This window comes from Agrilus planipennis, unplaced genomic scaffold (genome assembly GCF_000699045.2).
Source record: "Agrilus planipennis isolate EAB-ADULT unplaced genomic scaffold, Apla_2.0 scaffold13, whole genome shotgun sequence".
Taxonomy (NCBI): Eukaryota; Metazoa; Arthropoda; class Insecta; order Coleoptera; family Buprestidae; genus Agrilus; species Agrilus planipennis.
Genome location: NW_020439040.1, coordinates 2442359 through 2456680, shown reverse-complemented (window position 1 = coordinate 2456680; position 14322 = coordinate 2442359). Strand labels below are relative to the sequence as shown.

The window sequence follows — 14322 nt, the reverse complement described above, 5'->3', positions numbered from 1 at the left end:
TTTTAGACGGTAAAACCTTCACCTCAAATGAGGAGGTCAAAAACCTCCTCGATCAGTTTTTTGCCAGCAAAGACCAAAAATTTTATGAGTGTGAAATTATGCTACTACCAGAAGGATGGCAAAAGGTGTTGGACCAGAACGGTCAATATATAATTTAATAAAGTATTTGTTTATTATACGAAAACTGTCTTTCATTTCCACAAAAAAAAACGAAATGACTTTCCGAACAACCCTATAGTTCAAAAGCTAAAAACACCTTGATACGTTTGAAACTTTGCAGATATTAATGGAAATGATATTTCTTTATTTAAAACGTTGGTTTCTAAATTTTTAATTCATTTACAAATTTCTGCTGTTTGTAATATATATTTAATTTAAGTCCCTTTTTCCATAAAATGTAAAACTTTTAATCCATCGAGATCCGGTAAACAACAGTTACAGGTGGTGATATGTGATACAGTCTCTAACTTCTCCAACCACATCATTGAAAGTTTTACATTTTATGGATATATTATTTAAATTAAATATATTAGAAGCAGTAGAAATTTATAAATTAATTAAAAATCCGGAAAACAACGTTCTAATAATGAACAAACAGATTTAAATAGGTCACCCCTATACAACATACTTTATTGCTATTATTGTACTCACCCCCTGGCAATAGTTTTGCATAAATAGCCCTCAAGTACCCACACAATATTCATTCAGAATATGTTACTCGTATTGTTAACTATACAAAGTGTAAGCGAAATAAGTGCCGAGTTTTGAAGGTTGTAAACTAAATACAATAAACAATCGTACCGTGAATTCAGCAGCGTGATTAAGGGCAATTTTTTTTTTAAGAAAATCACAATAATCTACAATCCGAAGCCGGGCTTGGAGCAGCTTTTGAAGAACTTATTTATAGCTGGTTAAATTACTCAGCATCTTTTCGTTTGTTGTTTAGCAGATAATAATTTTTACACAAACTATTAAAGTAAAAAGTTTTCTTTCTCTATTTATTGAAAAATAAAAAGTGGCTGTAGTGCATTTTCTTTTTCACCAAACAAGTCGACGAACTATTGAAGTAACGAAACTATTTCCAATAAAGGAAGCATCGTAAAAATAATTTCCTGGTAATACTTTTCAATGTTCAGCTTGCTGTAAAAACAAAACCTCGCAAGTTAGCGATAAACATTCTTCGAACTTCTACAGTTTTGTGTTAATTTACTCGATCTTCTTTATTTGGGTCACTTGCGGAGTTACGGCTTCCTTAGTTATGACAAACAATTCTCGAAGTTGATTCATATAGTCGCAATATTTCAAGGAAATATTTATTTTTCTCTCATACTTCAATAAAATTCCAAAATACTTTTAGAAGTTTTTACGACATTAAACTGGTATTATCAAATGCCCGACGAGAATCAATTTCAACAGAAAATTACCAAACAGAATATTTCTTATTATTCTTTTTGTATTTAATCCAAATACAAGTATGAAGTCCTTAATATCACAATAAGAAATGCTATTTTCAATCTATGCTAATTTATCTTTCGTTCCATAGACCAGTTTAATTTCAATTTTTAAATTAAAACAAAAATTTATAAATATTTTTGATGACTACAAAAGGTCCAGTACTGTACACGTACAACATTATCATTAATGTTAGGATTTTTATGCAGAAGAAATGCTTTAAATATGCGCATAAATATGTCACCTTTTTCCTAAAAATATATACTTCGTTTTTATAATTTATGTACTTTATTTTTGATGAATTTTGCTTACAGGATAACAACAAAAATTAATACAAATAAAATGTTACAGTAATACTAAACGGTTCTTTCTTCGAATAACGGCTACAACATTAATTTCTCTCAATATACGTCAAAAAAATAACATACCTAAACCTTCAAATTTATTAACCAAGACAGTTGCCTCAAAGTACAACGGCTTCTCTAGGTAGATGAAATTATGGTAGAAAATAGCTACGGGGTATATACATAGACTATGCTACAGTTTAAGGGTAAAAAATTTAAACTAAAATTTCTAATTTATATTCAATAAATAGGATCTTTTTTAGAATTTTTTTTTCACGATCAATTTACGACAATTAATCCAAAAATTTTTAATAGGTAATGTCAACTAAGTCTCAGACTTTTGTTTAATAGGCTTAAGATGTTTTTAATTATTATTTACAAAATTGTGCTGTTCAGCCAATAGATAATCCCCAAAATGCAATTCATTCCTTGTAAGTTAAAACTACGTATTAAGTGTTCATTTATATGTAAATAATTTAAAATCTAATGTAACGTGACTATTGTTGTAATTAACCCCTGTAAAGATTTTAGTATTTACTTAACAATGAGACCAATTAACTCCAATACATCGTTCATTATAACAATTGTTATTGTAATATGACTGACGATCAGTTTAGATCTGTTTTTCGTTGCATTATCGTAATGCATATCTACGTGTTATCTTTGTGTTAATTATAATTGCAAATATCTCATGGAAAGCCACCATTCGTTTCTGTGTTTATACAACTTTCCGATGTTTGATATTTTTAAATGTTAACATAAAATGGAGCGGAAACTGAGCAGAATTTATAACCGCATGTTTCGTTCGTAAAACATTCGAGAAATGTTGATAAAAGTAAAATATTACTAAAAAGTCCAGGAAAACGTATCGGTAAAAACGCAGGACACAGACTAACATATGAGATGCAGTGAACTAAAAGTATTCTGAATCGTATCTTGTAACAAAAATCCGACGAAACAACTGAGGGAGGTTATGATGTGGAAGAAAAGAAATCACTTCGCTTACTATCAAGGCGAAACGTAATTTAATCCTGTCTTAAAGACGACCCAAAGATTAATGTCTCCACCGTTATATTTTGTTTCTTTTAAATTGATGGGAAACTGTTTTATTTGTATGTCAAACATTTTAGGACTGAAATATACGTTCACACCGAATTAAAGTAAGCGTACCAAGGGTAAAATTCAAGAGCCTACATTTCCAACCATTAGAAAAGCAAACAACTTTGCTTGCCTACTTATACGCTCCACGTTCAGTTCTAAAGAAGCTTATGTACTTGGGGAAAAACGATGTTGTTTCATCTTTGGTTAAATACCAACATTACTTTTCCAGGCGCCTGACTATTCCCATTCCATACTTGTCTACAAACACGCGCGCAGTTAACTGATCTACACTAAGACAGTTATTATGTACCCTCAAAGTACGTGCCTGACAGTAATTATCTCCTTTCAGTTAAAAGGAAATGCTATTCTGTAAATACCAATTAAAATTGAACAGTGAAAAGAAGGTCTCCGACAGAGTTAAAATTTGAATAATCTTGTTTTTAAAAAATGACTAATTGTTCACCTTCGTTAATAATAAATTTAAAAAATAAGCTTTTCATCTTAATATCTTGATAATCATTATAGTACTTTACGGATAAACACTGATCCGACGGGACTTGAACCTTGACGAAACTCTTGTACAAACTAGAGTGGGTGGATCGGCTTGCGAGTTTCGATGATTTAAGGAGCCGGGCCACAGGATCAACCATAATAAAGGGGTTCTTAAAGGGAAACCAGACTAAGGCAAGTCCCTGAAAGTACTAGACGAAAATGTTTAGCAATTTATTAAAAAAAAAAATGTATGTAAATTAACAATAGAAAACAAAGCAAAAGTATTAAAGGTGGGTAGAACGTTAAGTTAATTCACTTGTTATTATTTTTGGCTAAATATGCTTTTAAATGAAGCATATTCTTAAATTTGAATGAGGCAGTTTAAATAATTTTGCAAATGGTACTGTACACTTTTAGTCTAGTTCTCGCACGGTGATCGGTGGGGAAATGAGCTCCGCAGACAAATATGATTGAATTTGGAATTATTCTACGGCGCATCCTAATAAAGGGAAGGGGCATATCTCTAACTTCCTGAAACGAACAGTAGGTTAGTAAGACATCTTCTCAGGAATAAAGGTCTAGTAAGGTAAGAGACATATTAGAAGAAGAAACGAAAGTTAGGAGGGGTAGAGGTAGACCTAGATTAGATTACTGTTCGCAAATAGTTAAGGATATGGGTTGTTCTAGTTTTAGGGAAATGAGAAGATTAGCTCAGGATAGGAAAGAGTGGAGGTGCGTGTTCAACCAGTCTTAGGACTAACGACCTTATGATGATGATGAAGGTTTTCAAATGAATAATTTTATTAAGTGTGTACATTTTCTAGATATTCTTTAATACGTGATGACATTTTACAAACAAACAAAACATAGTTCACCGATTTGTGCAACAGAAACTTATGCCAAAGAAGTACGAAGTGATTTTACTCGACCTTAATTTTTCATTGAACAGTTGTATTGGCATTTCTTGTGATACAAATTCCACTTGCTTATCTCCATGTGCAGGTGCTGCAAAGTTTCACAACTACTCTAAAACAAATTCGCCTTTACCAGATTACAGATGAATGCATTAATTGAATTAACCTTCTGGTAAAGGATTCATTTTGGGTGATTCATATTCGCCAGAGTGTATTAAATCACGTTGGAATGTCATTTGTGTAGTTAGTTGAACTCAAAACGAAAGGATGAAATTTTTTATTTTTAGTTTGAAACGTTCCTAATTGCAATGCATTGATCTTCACTGCGAGTCTCATTACTACTAATTAAACCTTGTTTGAGGGTTTATCTAACGATTTCATTCTACGTGCATCCAGAGTTCACTCGTTCTGGTATTTCGTTCGTCGATGGACAAGGATTCCAATTTTCTAACCCAGCTCGAATTGTCACAATTCTGTCGGATTGTACACTTAACAGAGTTATAATTGGCATTAACAAGTCAAGCTAATTAGGTACGGTTTCCGTGTTTGAAAGCGTATGGAAATTTTTATTTAATTGCTGTACAATAAAAAAAAAACGTTATCATGAAGAAAGTACATGAAAATTGGAAGCTTGAGTTCTTCCCCTTCGGTGAAGATGGAGATGTCTAGATAGACAAAATCAAATACAGATGTATATAAATTTAACTCCAGCACCCTAAAAACTGTATATTTTTATTCATTGTTTGATAAAAATCTGTCACTAATTACAATTTTCCCAATATTATTGATTATTATTGAAAAATTAAATTATCGCTTAATTCACGAAACACTATATCTATAAAATACATTGCCAAAATTTCATGCGCAAAATTCTATACGAAGTTGGTAATTCCCCACTAAATAAAAATGAAATTCGACGATAATGCCTAAAAATGTATGTAAAGTTAGTAATTTCCCACTAAATAGATATGAAATTCTACCATATTTCCAATAAATCCTTATAATTTCTAGTAAATCCTGCCTCTCGAAGTTTATTCATGGTTTAGAATTCAAAATTTTCTCTTGCGTGGCATAGTAGCTGCAATATCAGCTTCTACGTCTCCTAATTTGGTTAAGTGAAGGTCAATTTATGTACGTGTGTAAAAAATACGTAAAGGAAATTCGATTTCCGCACGGGAGAAATCGCGAACAAAAACAGATTATAGATGTTGGAGAACAGAAAATGTTAACAGAGGAAGATTTGTTATACATTTTCTGGAAGACACATACGATCAATATTCTTGTAATTGCCACTGTTTACACGTTTTATATATTTCTTTAAATTGTCCGAAACTATTAAGTTTATGCCACCCTATACAATAAAATCGTTTGATGTGTGAGTAACCAAAGTAGAACTTATGATTATTTCGATTCATAACAATTTGAGTGTCGACGCGCGAAAATATAAATAATTTAATCATACATAACATGAGAAACGCTTTCAAACTAGTAGAGAATTACGACATACGTACGACTAAATCGATATTAGAATTTATAAAATGAATAAAACACAAAATCGAGGAGCTAGGTATTTTACGTTTTATGGTTACATTTTCGTATTATACCTTCCAATTTTAAATTTGCATCAATTCAATTGCAAACAGACTCAAAATATTGCACTTAAAAGTGAATAGCGATTGAGAAGATCCTGGTTTATGAGCGAAAGCTGAATCGTCTATTTAAAACCGTTTTATGGATATGAGATATTCAGTTTATGCAGTCTTCCATCTTTTTCTAAAGTGATGCATTTTGAGACGTACCCTCCAAAGGGTAGAGATTGTAAACATGATTACATTTACAAAGAAAAGAGTGCCAATGCTTACATACACCCTCTATCCATCTGGCTCTGTAAGGCAGTGAATTGCCATCTACTAATATCTACTTCTAATCAAGTAAAATTCGGAAAACAATTTAAACTTTTTATTTCTATTATGGCTACCCTATTTGTTCGTTATTTTCTCTACTCACCAACAGATTCCGAGAAGTTGTATGTTGCTGACACGGTTTGAAACTTTTCTAACAATTTATGTTCCAGAAGCCACAAATATGTTTTTAATAAAATTTGGTATCCTAAAGTGTAACCTTCGAATTATCCCAAACCCTTCTGTTACTGAAGCAGTACCAAATTGTATAGGTATTAAATAACAAAATTAACTAGTATGTTAGTAAGGAAAATTCTATATACATTTTTACATTTTTTTACCCTTTATGGTGTTTAATATAATCGTTTTACAGAGTTAAAGTATAAAATTGGTCATAGACCTCTGATCAGGAAGTGAATATTCGTAGTCCCAGTTTTTGTTTCTTTACCTACAGCTTTCCAAAGACAGTACATAACAAATTACTATTTGACAAAGAATATTTCTTCAGTTTTCCTGGTATTATTTGCTGTTACTATGTATACTATGACAAGTGAAAAAACGAATCGCAACAAAATTTTTGCTTCAAGTTTTACAGGTAGATTGTTAATGTACTTGTCGAATTTAAAAACCTGCCCGTAAAACCTCAAATAAAAATTTTATTGCCATTCGTTTTTCCACTTGCCCGTTGCCATTCGTTTTTCGTTTCACTTCTACTATGTGTCCCAGCATACATTTCGTTTTCACAGGTTTACTGAAAATTATGATTTGGTTTTTACACAGGCCGCAAAAAGAGGCAATAATGCCCAGCTACGTGGAGAGCAGAGGTAAGAAAACAACAGCTGAGCACAGCACACGCCGCCGGGACTGTAGCGGACTCCTCGCTCTCCGCGCAGCTGCGCGTTATATCCATCTAATACAGTCGTCGCCCTGTTTCCGCCGGCGCCAGCCTTTCTCTCCCTGCGCCGGTGAGCCTCCCACCCCGCGATATACAGTCTACCCCCTCCACGCAGCTGTAACGCTTTTTCGTGACAGAAAAAGAACCTAATGCCCCCCCCGTCTTTATAGAAGTTTCACTTCAATAAGTGTGCAATTCTACTCGACTCAGCGTAATAAAAAGTACTATCAGCGTACTCAAAAAACGTGATTAATTCGACAAAAATGTGTGCTACTTTTTCTCCTAATTAACTGTTCGATCCGTTTTTAATATTCGCAATTCGCGACTGAAGCCATTCATTCGTTCGCCGTACCGCATCTACGAATATATAAAAATTAACATCATATCGACCTATCCGAACATGAAAAATTACCCAAAACGTAAATCACAAAATACCACCATCTAACTGTGAAATGGAACCAATTGAACGCTGATCGTTTGTGGTGACTTTTATCGTCATATAATATCACGCTCTGAATTTGACAGCCTGTAAAAATTTAGGTGCAGATAGAGCGAGGCATCAAGCAGGATAGGCATATATGAGTGATGATGAAAAAGAGCGCGTCGTAATCATCATGTTGTGCCATGAAACCATAGCCGAACCGTTGGACCGGGTGTAGTTTATTAGTTGGTGTTGACGGTAAATGGCAAGGCGCGTTAATAAAATGAGCTCCCATCGTAATTACGGAGGGCGATTCAAAAGGTGCAGGAAACAAATGGCATAATTTAATGACGTCGAGACGCATTTTCATTAGTGAACGTTATAGCATCAATAACTGTTCCTCGTCTGTTCGGGTAATAGCGGTCGTCGGTTCCAACAACAATATTCTCTCTCACCGTTACCATTATTTTTGCCAGAGCATTGTTGCAGTTAATACCAAACTAGCGGTTTCGTTATCTAGCAAGAACTATATTGAAATCGTCAGGTAAACGTTAACAAACAATTGCGTACGATTTAAGACCATTTCGCAAGACCAAAACTGTCTTTATACTAGCAAGACCAATACCGAACTAACAAGACCAAGACTAAAACCAAGGCCTAACGAACGAGACCAATACTAAAACCAAAGCCTAACGAACGAGACCAATACTAAAACCAAAGCCTAACGAACAAGATCAGGACTAAAACCAGGGCCTAACGAACAAGACCAAGACTAAAACCAAGGCCTAACAAACAAAAGATCAAGACTAAAACCAAAGCCTAACGAATAAAAGACCAAGACTAAAACCAAGGCCTAACGAACAAATGACCAAGACTAAAACTAAGGCGTAACGAACAAAAGACCAAGACTAAAACCAAGGCATGAAAAACAAGACTAAGACGAACAAGACTAAATATAAAACCAAGGTCTAACGAACGAGACCAAGTCTAAAACCAAGGTCTAATGAACAAGACCAGGACTAAAACCAGAGCCTAACGAACAAGACGAAGATTAAAACCGAGGCCTAATGAACAAGAAAAAGACTAAAACCAAGGCCTAACGAAAAAGGCCAAGACTAAAAAGAAGGTCTAACAAACAAGACCAAGACTAAAACCAAAACCTAACGAACAAGATCAAGACTAAAACCAGGGTCTAACGAACAAGACCATGACTAAAACCGAGACATAATAAACAAGATAAAGACTAAAACCAAGGCCTAACGAATAAGATAAAGACTAAAATCAAGGCCTAACGAACAACATCAAGACTAAAACCAAGGCCTAATGAACAAGACCAGGACGAAAACCAGGGCCTAGCGAACAAGACCAAGATTAAAACAGAAGCCTTATGAACAAGAAAAAGACTAAAACCAAGGCATAGCGAACAAGATAAAGACTAAAATCAAGGCCTGACGAACAAGATCAAGACTAAAACCAAGCCCTAACGAACAACGCCAAGACTAAAAAGAAGGTCTAACAAACAAGACCAAGACTAAAACCAAAACCTAACGAACAAGATCAAGACTAAAACCAGGGTCTAACGAACAAGACCATGACTAAAACCGAGACATAATAAACAAGATAAAGACTAAAACCAAGGCCTAACGAATAAGATAAAGACTAAAATCAAGGCCTAACGAACAACATCAAGACTAAAACCAAGGCCTAACAAACAAAAGATCAAGACTAAAACCAAAGCCTAACGAATAAAAGACCAAGACTAAAACCAAGGCCTAACGAACAAATGACCAAGACTAAAACTAAGGCGTAACGAACAAAAGACCAAGACTAAAACCAAGGCATGAAAAACAAGACTAAGACGAACAAGACTAAATATAAAACCAAGGTCTAACGAACGAGACCAAGTCTAAAACCAAGGTCTAATGAACAAGACCAGGACTAAAACCAGAGCCTAACGAACAAGACGAAGATTAAAACCGAGGCCTAATGAACAAGAAAAAGACTAAAACCAAGGCCTAACGAAAAAGGCCAAGACTAAAAAGAAGGTCTAACAAACAAGACCAAGACTAAAACCAAAACCTAACGAACAAGATCAAGACTAAAACCAGGGTCTAACGAACAAGACCATGACTAAAACCGAGACATAATAAACAAGATAAAGACTAAAACCAAGGCCTAACGAATAAGATAAAGACTAAAATCAAGGCCTAACGAACAACATCAAGACTAAAACCAAGGCCTAATGAACAAGACCAGGACGAAAACCAGGGCCTAGCGAACAAGACCAAGATTAAAACAGAAGCCTTATGAACAAGAAAAAGACTAAAACCAAGGCATAGCGAACAAGATAAAGACTAAAATCAAGGCCTGACGAACAAGATCAAGACTAAAACCAAGCCCTAACGAACAACGCCAAGACTAAAAAGAAGGTCTAACAAACAAGACCAAGACTAAAACCAAAACCTAACGAACAAGATCAAGACTAAAACCAGGGTCTNTTTGATAATGCGGCATCAAAGGTTTTGTACTTACTTCTCAAAGAAATTTGCCGCTTTTCGGAAGTACATGGTTATGATACACGCGCCGGCGGCTTCTTTTGAAATCTAAAACAATCGTTGCCGCCACGCCGAAATCATAACATTTGACACTATTTGATTGCCGCCATAGGGTGTAGGTATACTCATGCAAAATAATTTCGAATTTTTTTACACGCTTTATATTATTGTTTGATTTGCGGCGGCATCCTTATCATAGAGCCGGCACGTGGCGAGGCGGCGCGGTAGAAAGCAAGGATCATAAATGTTTATTAAGAAACAGTTACTTCCATGGAAAACGACATATAGGTCAGTTGATTTTTCGAATTTCTTATCAAATCTTCAGTTATTTATTAATCTGCTTGATCTTTACTATGGCTATATTCATTCAAGCTCACAATGTTCCAATTCTAATACGTTTTTCTAGGATTTAAAGTAAACTTTAATAAATAGTAATAGACTAATAGGTAATTGCAAGACTTGCAAGACTCTTGCTGCAAGACCAAGACCAAGACCAAGACTGGGAGCGCAAGACCAAGACCAAGACCAGGTGTATTGGCGCAAGACCAAGACCAAGACTGGCTAAGTCTCGTCTTGTTCTTGCGTTTGGGCAACACTAGTTATCACCTGTATAAAAATTCTCCTATTCATGAATTCTTGATTCGTCGAAAACTTTTACATTTCACCTTCGTTCTTGGTGTCAGTTAACTCTATCCTAGAAGCTGAAATTTCTCAATTTTATAACAAAAAAGAACAAATAAAAAACTAAAGTAATAGCTACGCTGTGGTCTGTTGATTTTAATTCGACATATACAAACACTCACAGCAATAAAGTGGTTCACGTGCGGCTGGGATATCGACGGGATACAGGGTTAAAGATACACCAACTCCCACTCCTGTACTTCAAAGGATCTGCGAAGCAAATTGGAAAATATGACGCTAGGTGTCTGGGGGCACCGCAGGCGAACGTGAGCATATCTTAATTGCTACGAAATCCAAACATACTTTTATTAGAAACCAAAAAACCATTTGTAACAGAATTGAAGTCGGTGCCTTGAAAGTGCACGGATCAAAAAACAATTAATTTACAGTAAATCCTTCGTTATCCCCGGGGATTGATGGATATATATATTCGTACAGCGTTGAAGGGATAATGATAAAGTAGAAGTTCATACAAACATACGTTTGAGTTTTGCGAGAGCAAATAAATGAAACTAAACTTGCCAGTAGGTACATATGTTTGTTCACGTTAGTTGCAAATTCACTTACATGCAGCTATGTGATTTATTTGATACAGTCCTGTTTAAATTACAAATGCAAAATACCAACTAGAACTTAGTTTGAGTTATCTTATCAAAATAATCTCATAAACAAATGAAAAAGTCTTGATTCGTGACTCAAACATATGGGTAATAATACTTCTTTGTACTACAATAATTTAGTTACTATTACAATTTTTGTTTTTTTCTGGGGACTACCTGATCTGCTGTCACTACGTATAAACTTAAGCATGAGAAAGAACTTCCAAAATGTTGTCGACACCTGTGGGTGTGTGGGAGACGACATGGTGGTTACTGTGGCCGATCTAAGAAACTTTGCTATTTCAACCATGATGTTTTAGAAGTTCGTATACTGTTCCTACTAGAATGTTCTTAAATGTTTCTAACGCTGTCCTAGTTGTTTAGGATTGCGATGAAGTAGAATGTTCTAGAAGAAACCAAAAGAATCGAGAACGTTTTAGAAAATTTGAAAACCATTATGTATGAATAGTGGGGATGACTGATGACTGACAGTGTATTGGGTGTATAAGTTTGCAGGTGGACTATCGACCACAAAACACAACTGTAGGATAAGTGTGAATGTACTAGAATGTCCTTGAGTGTTTCTAGTGCTGTCGTAGGTAAGATTGTTCTCTGTAGTCTAGGATTGTGCTCGGGTAGTATGTCCTAGGAACAAACGAAAGAATTGAGAACGTTCTGAATTGTTCGAGAACCATTATGTATGAATAATGAAGATGAGTTCTGACAATGTATTGAGTGTGTAGGATCACAAAACACCATTTTAGGATAAGTGTGAATGTACTGGAATGTTCTTGAGTGTTTCTGGTGCTGTCCTGTATAAGAATGTTCTCAATTGCCTAGGATTATTATGAGGTAAAATGTTTTAGAAAGAACCGAAAGAATGTTCTAGAAAGTTCGAGAACCATCATAAATGAATAATGGGGATGGCTTCTGATACATATATTGACAAGTGAACTAAAAGCTCTTTGAAATTGAAAATTTAAAAAACTAAACCTTGTATATTTAGGTTATTTATGCTGCAATTCCGAATTGAAATAAAAGGCAATCAACATCAATTTATTTTTACTATTTCAGTTTGTATATGTATATAAAATAGATTTACAGTTGGCCATAACAGTGAGTTAAAAGATTATTTTTTCCTCTCCCAATTTGTCCTAAAACCGAACCGCGAGCTTTAATGTTATCTGAAATTAGATCCGGTGCGACAAAAAGGACATTAAACTACAATTTAATTACTGTTTTCCCAGCGACGCGGCCGCAATTTACGAGAATTTTGGTTGGTAGAATAACATATCACCAGGCTATGCTGTACGTTATTTTGCAGCTGTCGCGGCACCGAATACGAAATTGATTGTCAACTAGTTGGGGGTAGGTTGAGGTTACGAACGCTAAAGTGCGCAGGCGTAGCACGTTCGCGGATCAGATCGCGTCGAAAAGTATCGCATCGCGTCGCGTTGTTTTTCGCTTCAATGCGAATGAGGAACGACTACAGATGTCTCTGCTACGCTTTATCGGATGATTTAATGTTGTCCTTTTGTTTCAGCTTCCCGTATTCGATACGAGATCACGAGCGGTAACATAGGAGGCGCCTTCGCCGTCAAAAATATGACAGGTGCTATTTACGTAGCTGGCGCTTTGGACTATGAGACACGGAAACGGGTAAGTACTTGACAGCAGTCACCGACACCGTCTCCACTTCACCCTCATGACACTGGGTGCCTACTACAATGTTAAATTGCACACCCGCGCGGATAACCTTTCAAACAACCCGAGCATCTGACATTATTAAAAGTTTATACAAACATTTAAAACTTGTTGCTCTTTAAACGAATATTGGGATAAAAACTGCCAACAAATGAACTGTTACAGAACAGATAATTACAGTTTTTATTAATTGCGATATCTTTTTAATCAAAACGTATTTTTTAAACAATTTTCTAGTACATATTCAAATTTTTAAAAATTTTGTTTAAATTATGTTTCAGTATTTATTAGACCGTCGTTACAACTGCAGCTTGATTCTAGTTCATTATTTTATTGAATAAAACGCTGACTTGCTGGCTCTCATCGGCTTATTAATTACGTGCATATAGATTTGAAAGTGACTCAAAATTTTAACGAAACTAAGCCTTTGTTAAAACAGAATTAATTACTCTGTGTCAGTAATCAGATTATGCATTGTAAGTAAAACAACATTCCCTCATATATTTATGTATACCTACATATATGAATATGATTAAATTTTGACAAGTATTGATGATCAGACAGTAAAATAATGTGCTGTTAGCCATATTTATAATAGATGTTGCAAAATACTGCTGTGCTAATGTGCAATTTACCATTGACTTCTAATTCGTTTGTTTATCACTAATAATATCCACGGATAATTAAACTACATGAAAATTTCACCGAATATGGTGGGGAGCTTCACATAAGGGATGCATAGCTTCAAAATTAGGTGTTGAGCAAACTAAGGTACTTGCTCCGTTGTTAGGACTTAGATGGTATACTTCATTTACTTTCTCTAGCGATGTGCCCCTTCCAATGTCTTGGATGCACGCTGGCAAAATCGTAGGTAGGGAGAAAAAAGCTTATTATACTCTCGACTCTTGTTCATTAACCATACTTTTTCATACAGTACTTGCCAAAAGTTTTGTTCAATCATGAACAGCAGCGCGAGTCGAAAACCAGCGTTGAAGCCTTTAATATGTCTTCAAATATAAATAAATATCTCGTTGAAATTTTCAGTAGTAAATGGTACCAATAAGAGCACATTTGAGCAATGAAATTGTAGTGGATAAAATGGTCAATTTTTCCGTGCAGTACTGTACGGATTATACGCTCCTCACCGGTTAAGAGTTTGGCCGAGAGTTGTCTCCTTCCTTTTCTGGCCTAGTGCTGTTCTTTTCTACTTTGCGCCGGTCAAACTGAAGGTCACATCGCTACAGAAAGTAAACGAAGTATACC

General features: G+C 35.0%; 1 protein-coding gene across 5 annotated transcripts in view; it reads left to right on the top strand.

The window, feature by feature from the left end:
- LOC108744261 (neural-cadherin) overlaps window positions 1-14322 on the top strand; it is a 261954-nt gene that overhangs the window by 154013 nt on the left and 93619 nt on the right. For all 5 annotated transcript variants that reach the window (XM_025976725.1, XM_025976723.1, XM_025976724.1 and 2 more), the window contains exon 3: window positions 12899-13014. In XM_025976725.1, coding sequence (XP_025832510.1) covers window positions 12899-13014 — 116 coding nt within the window. The remainder of the gene's footprint in view (window positions 1-12898; window positions 13015-14322) is intronic.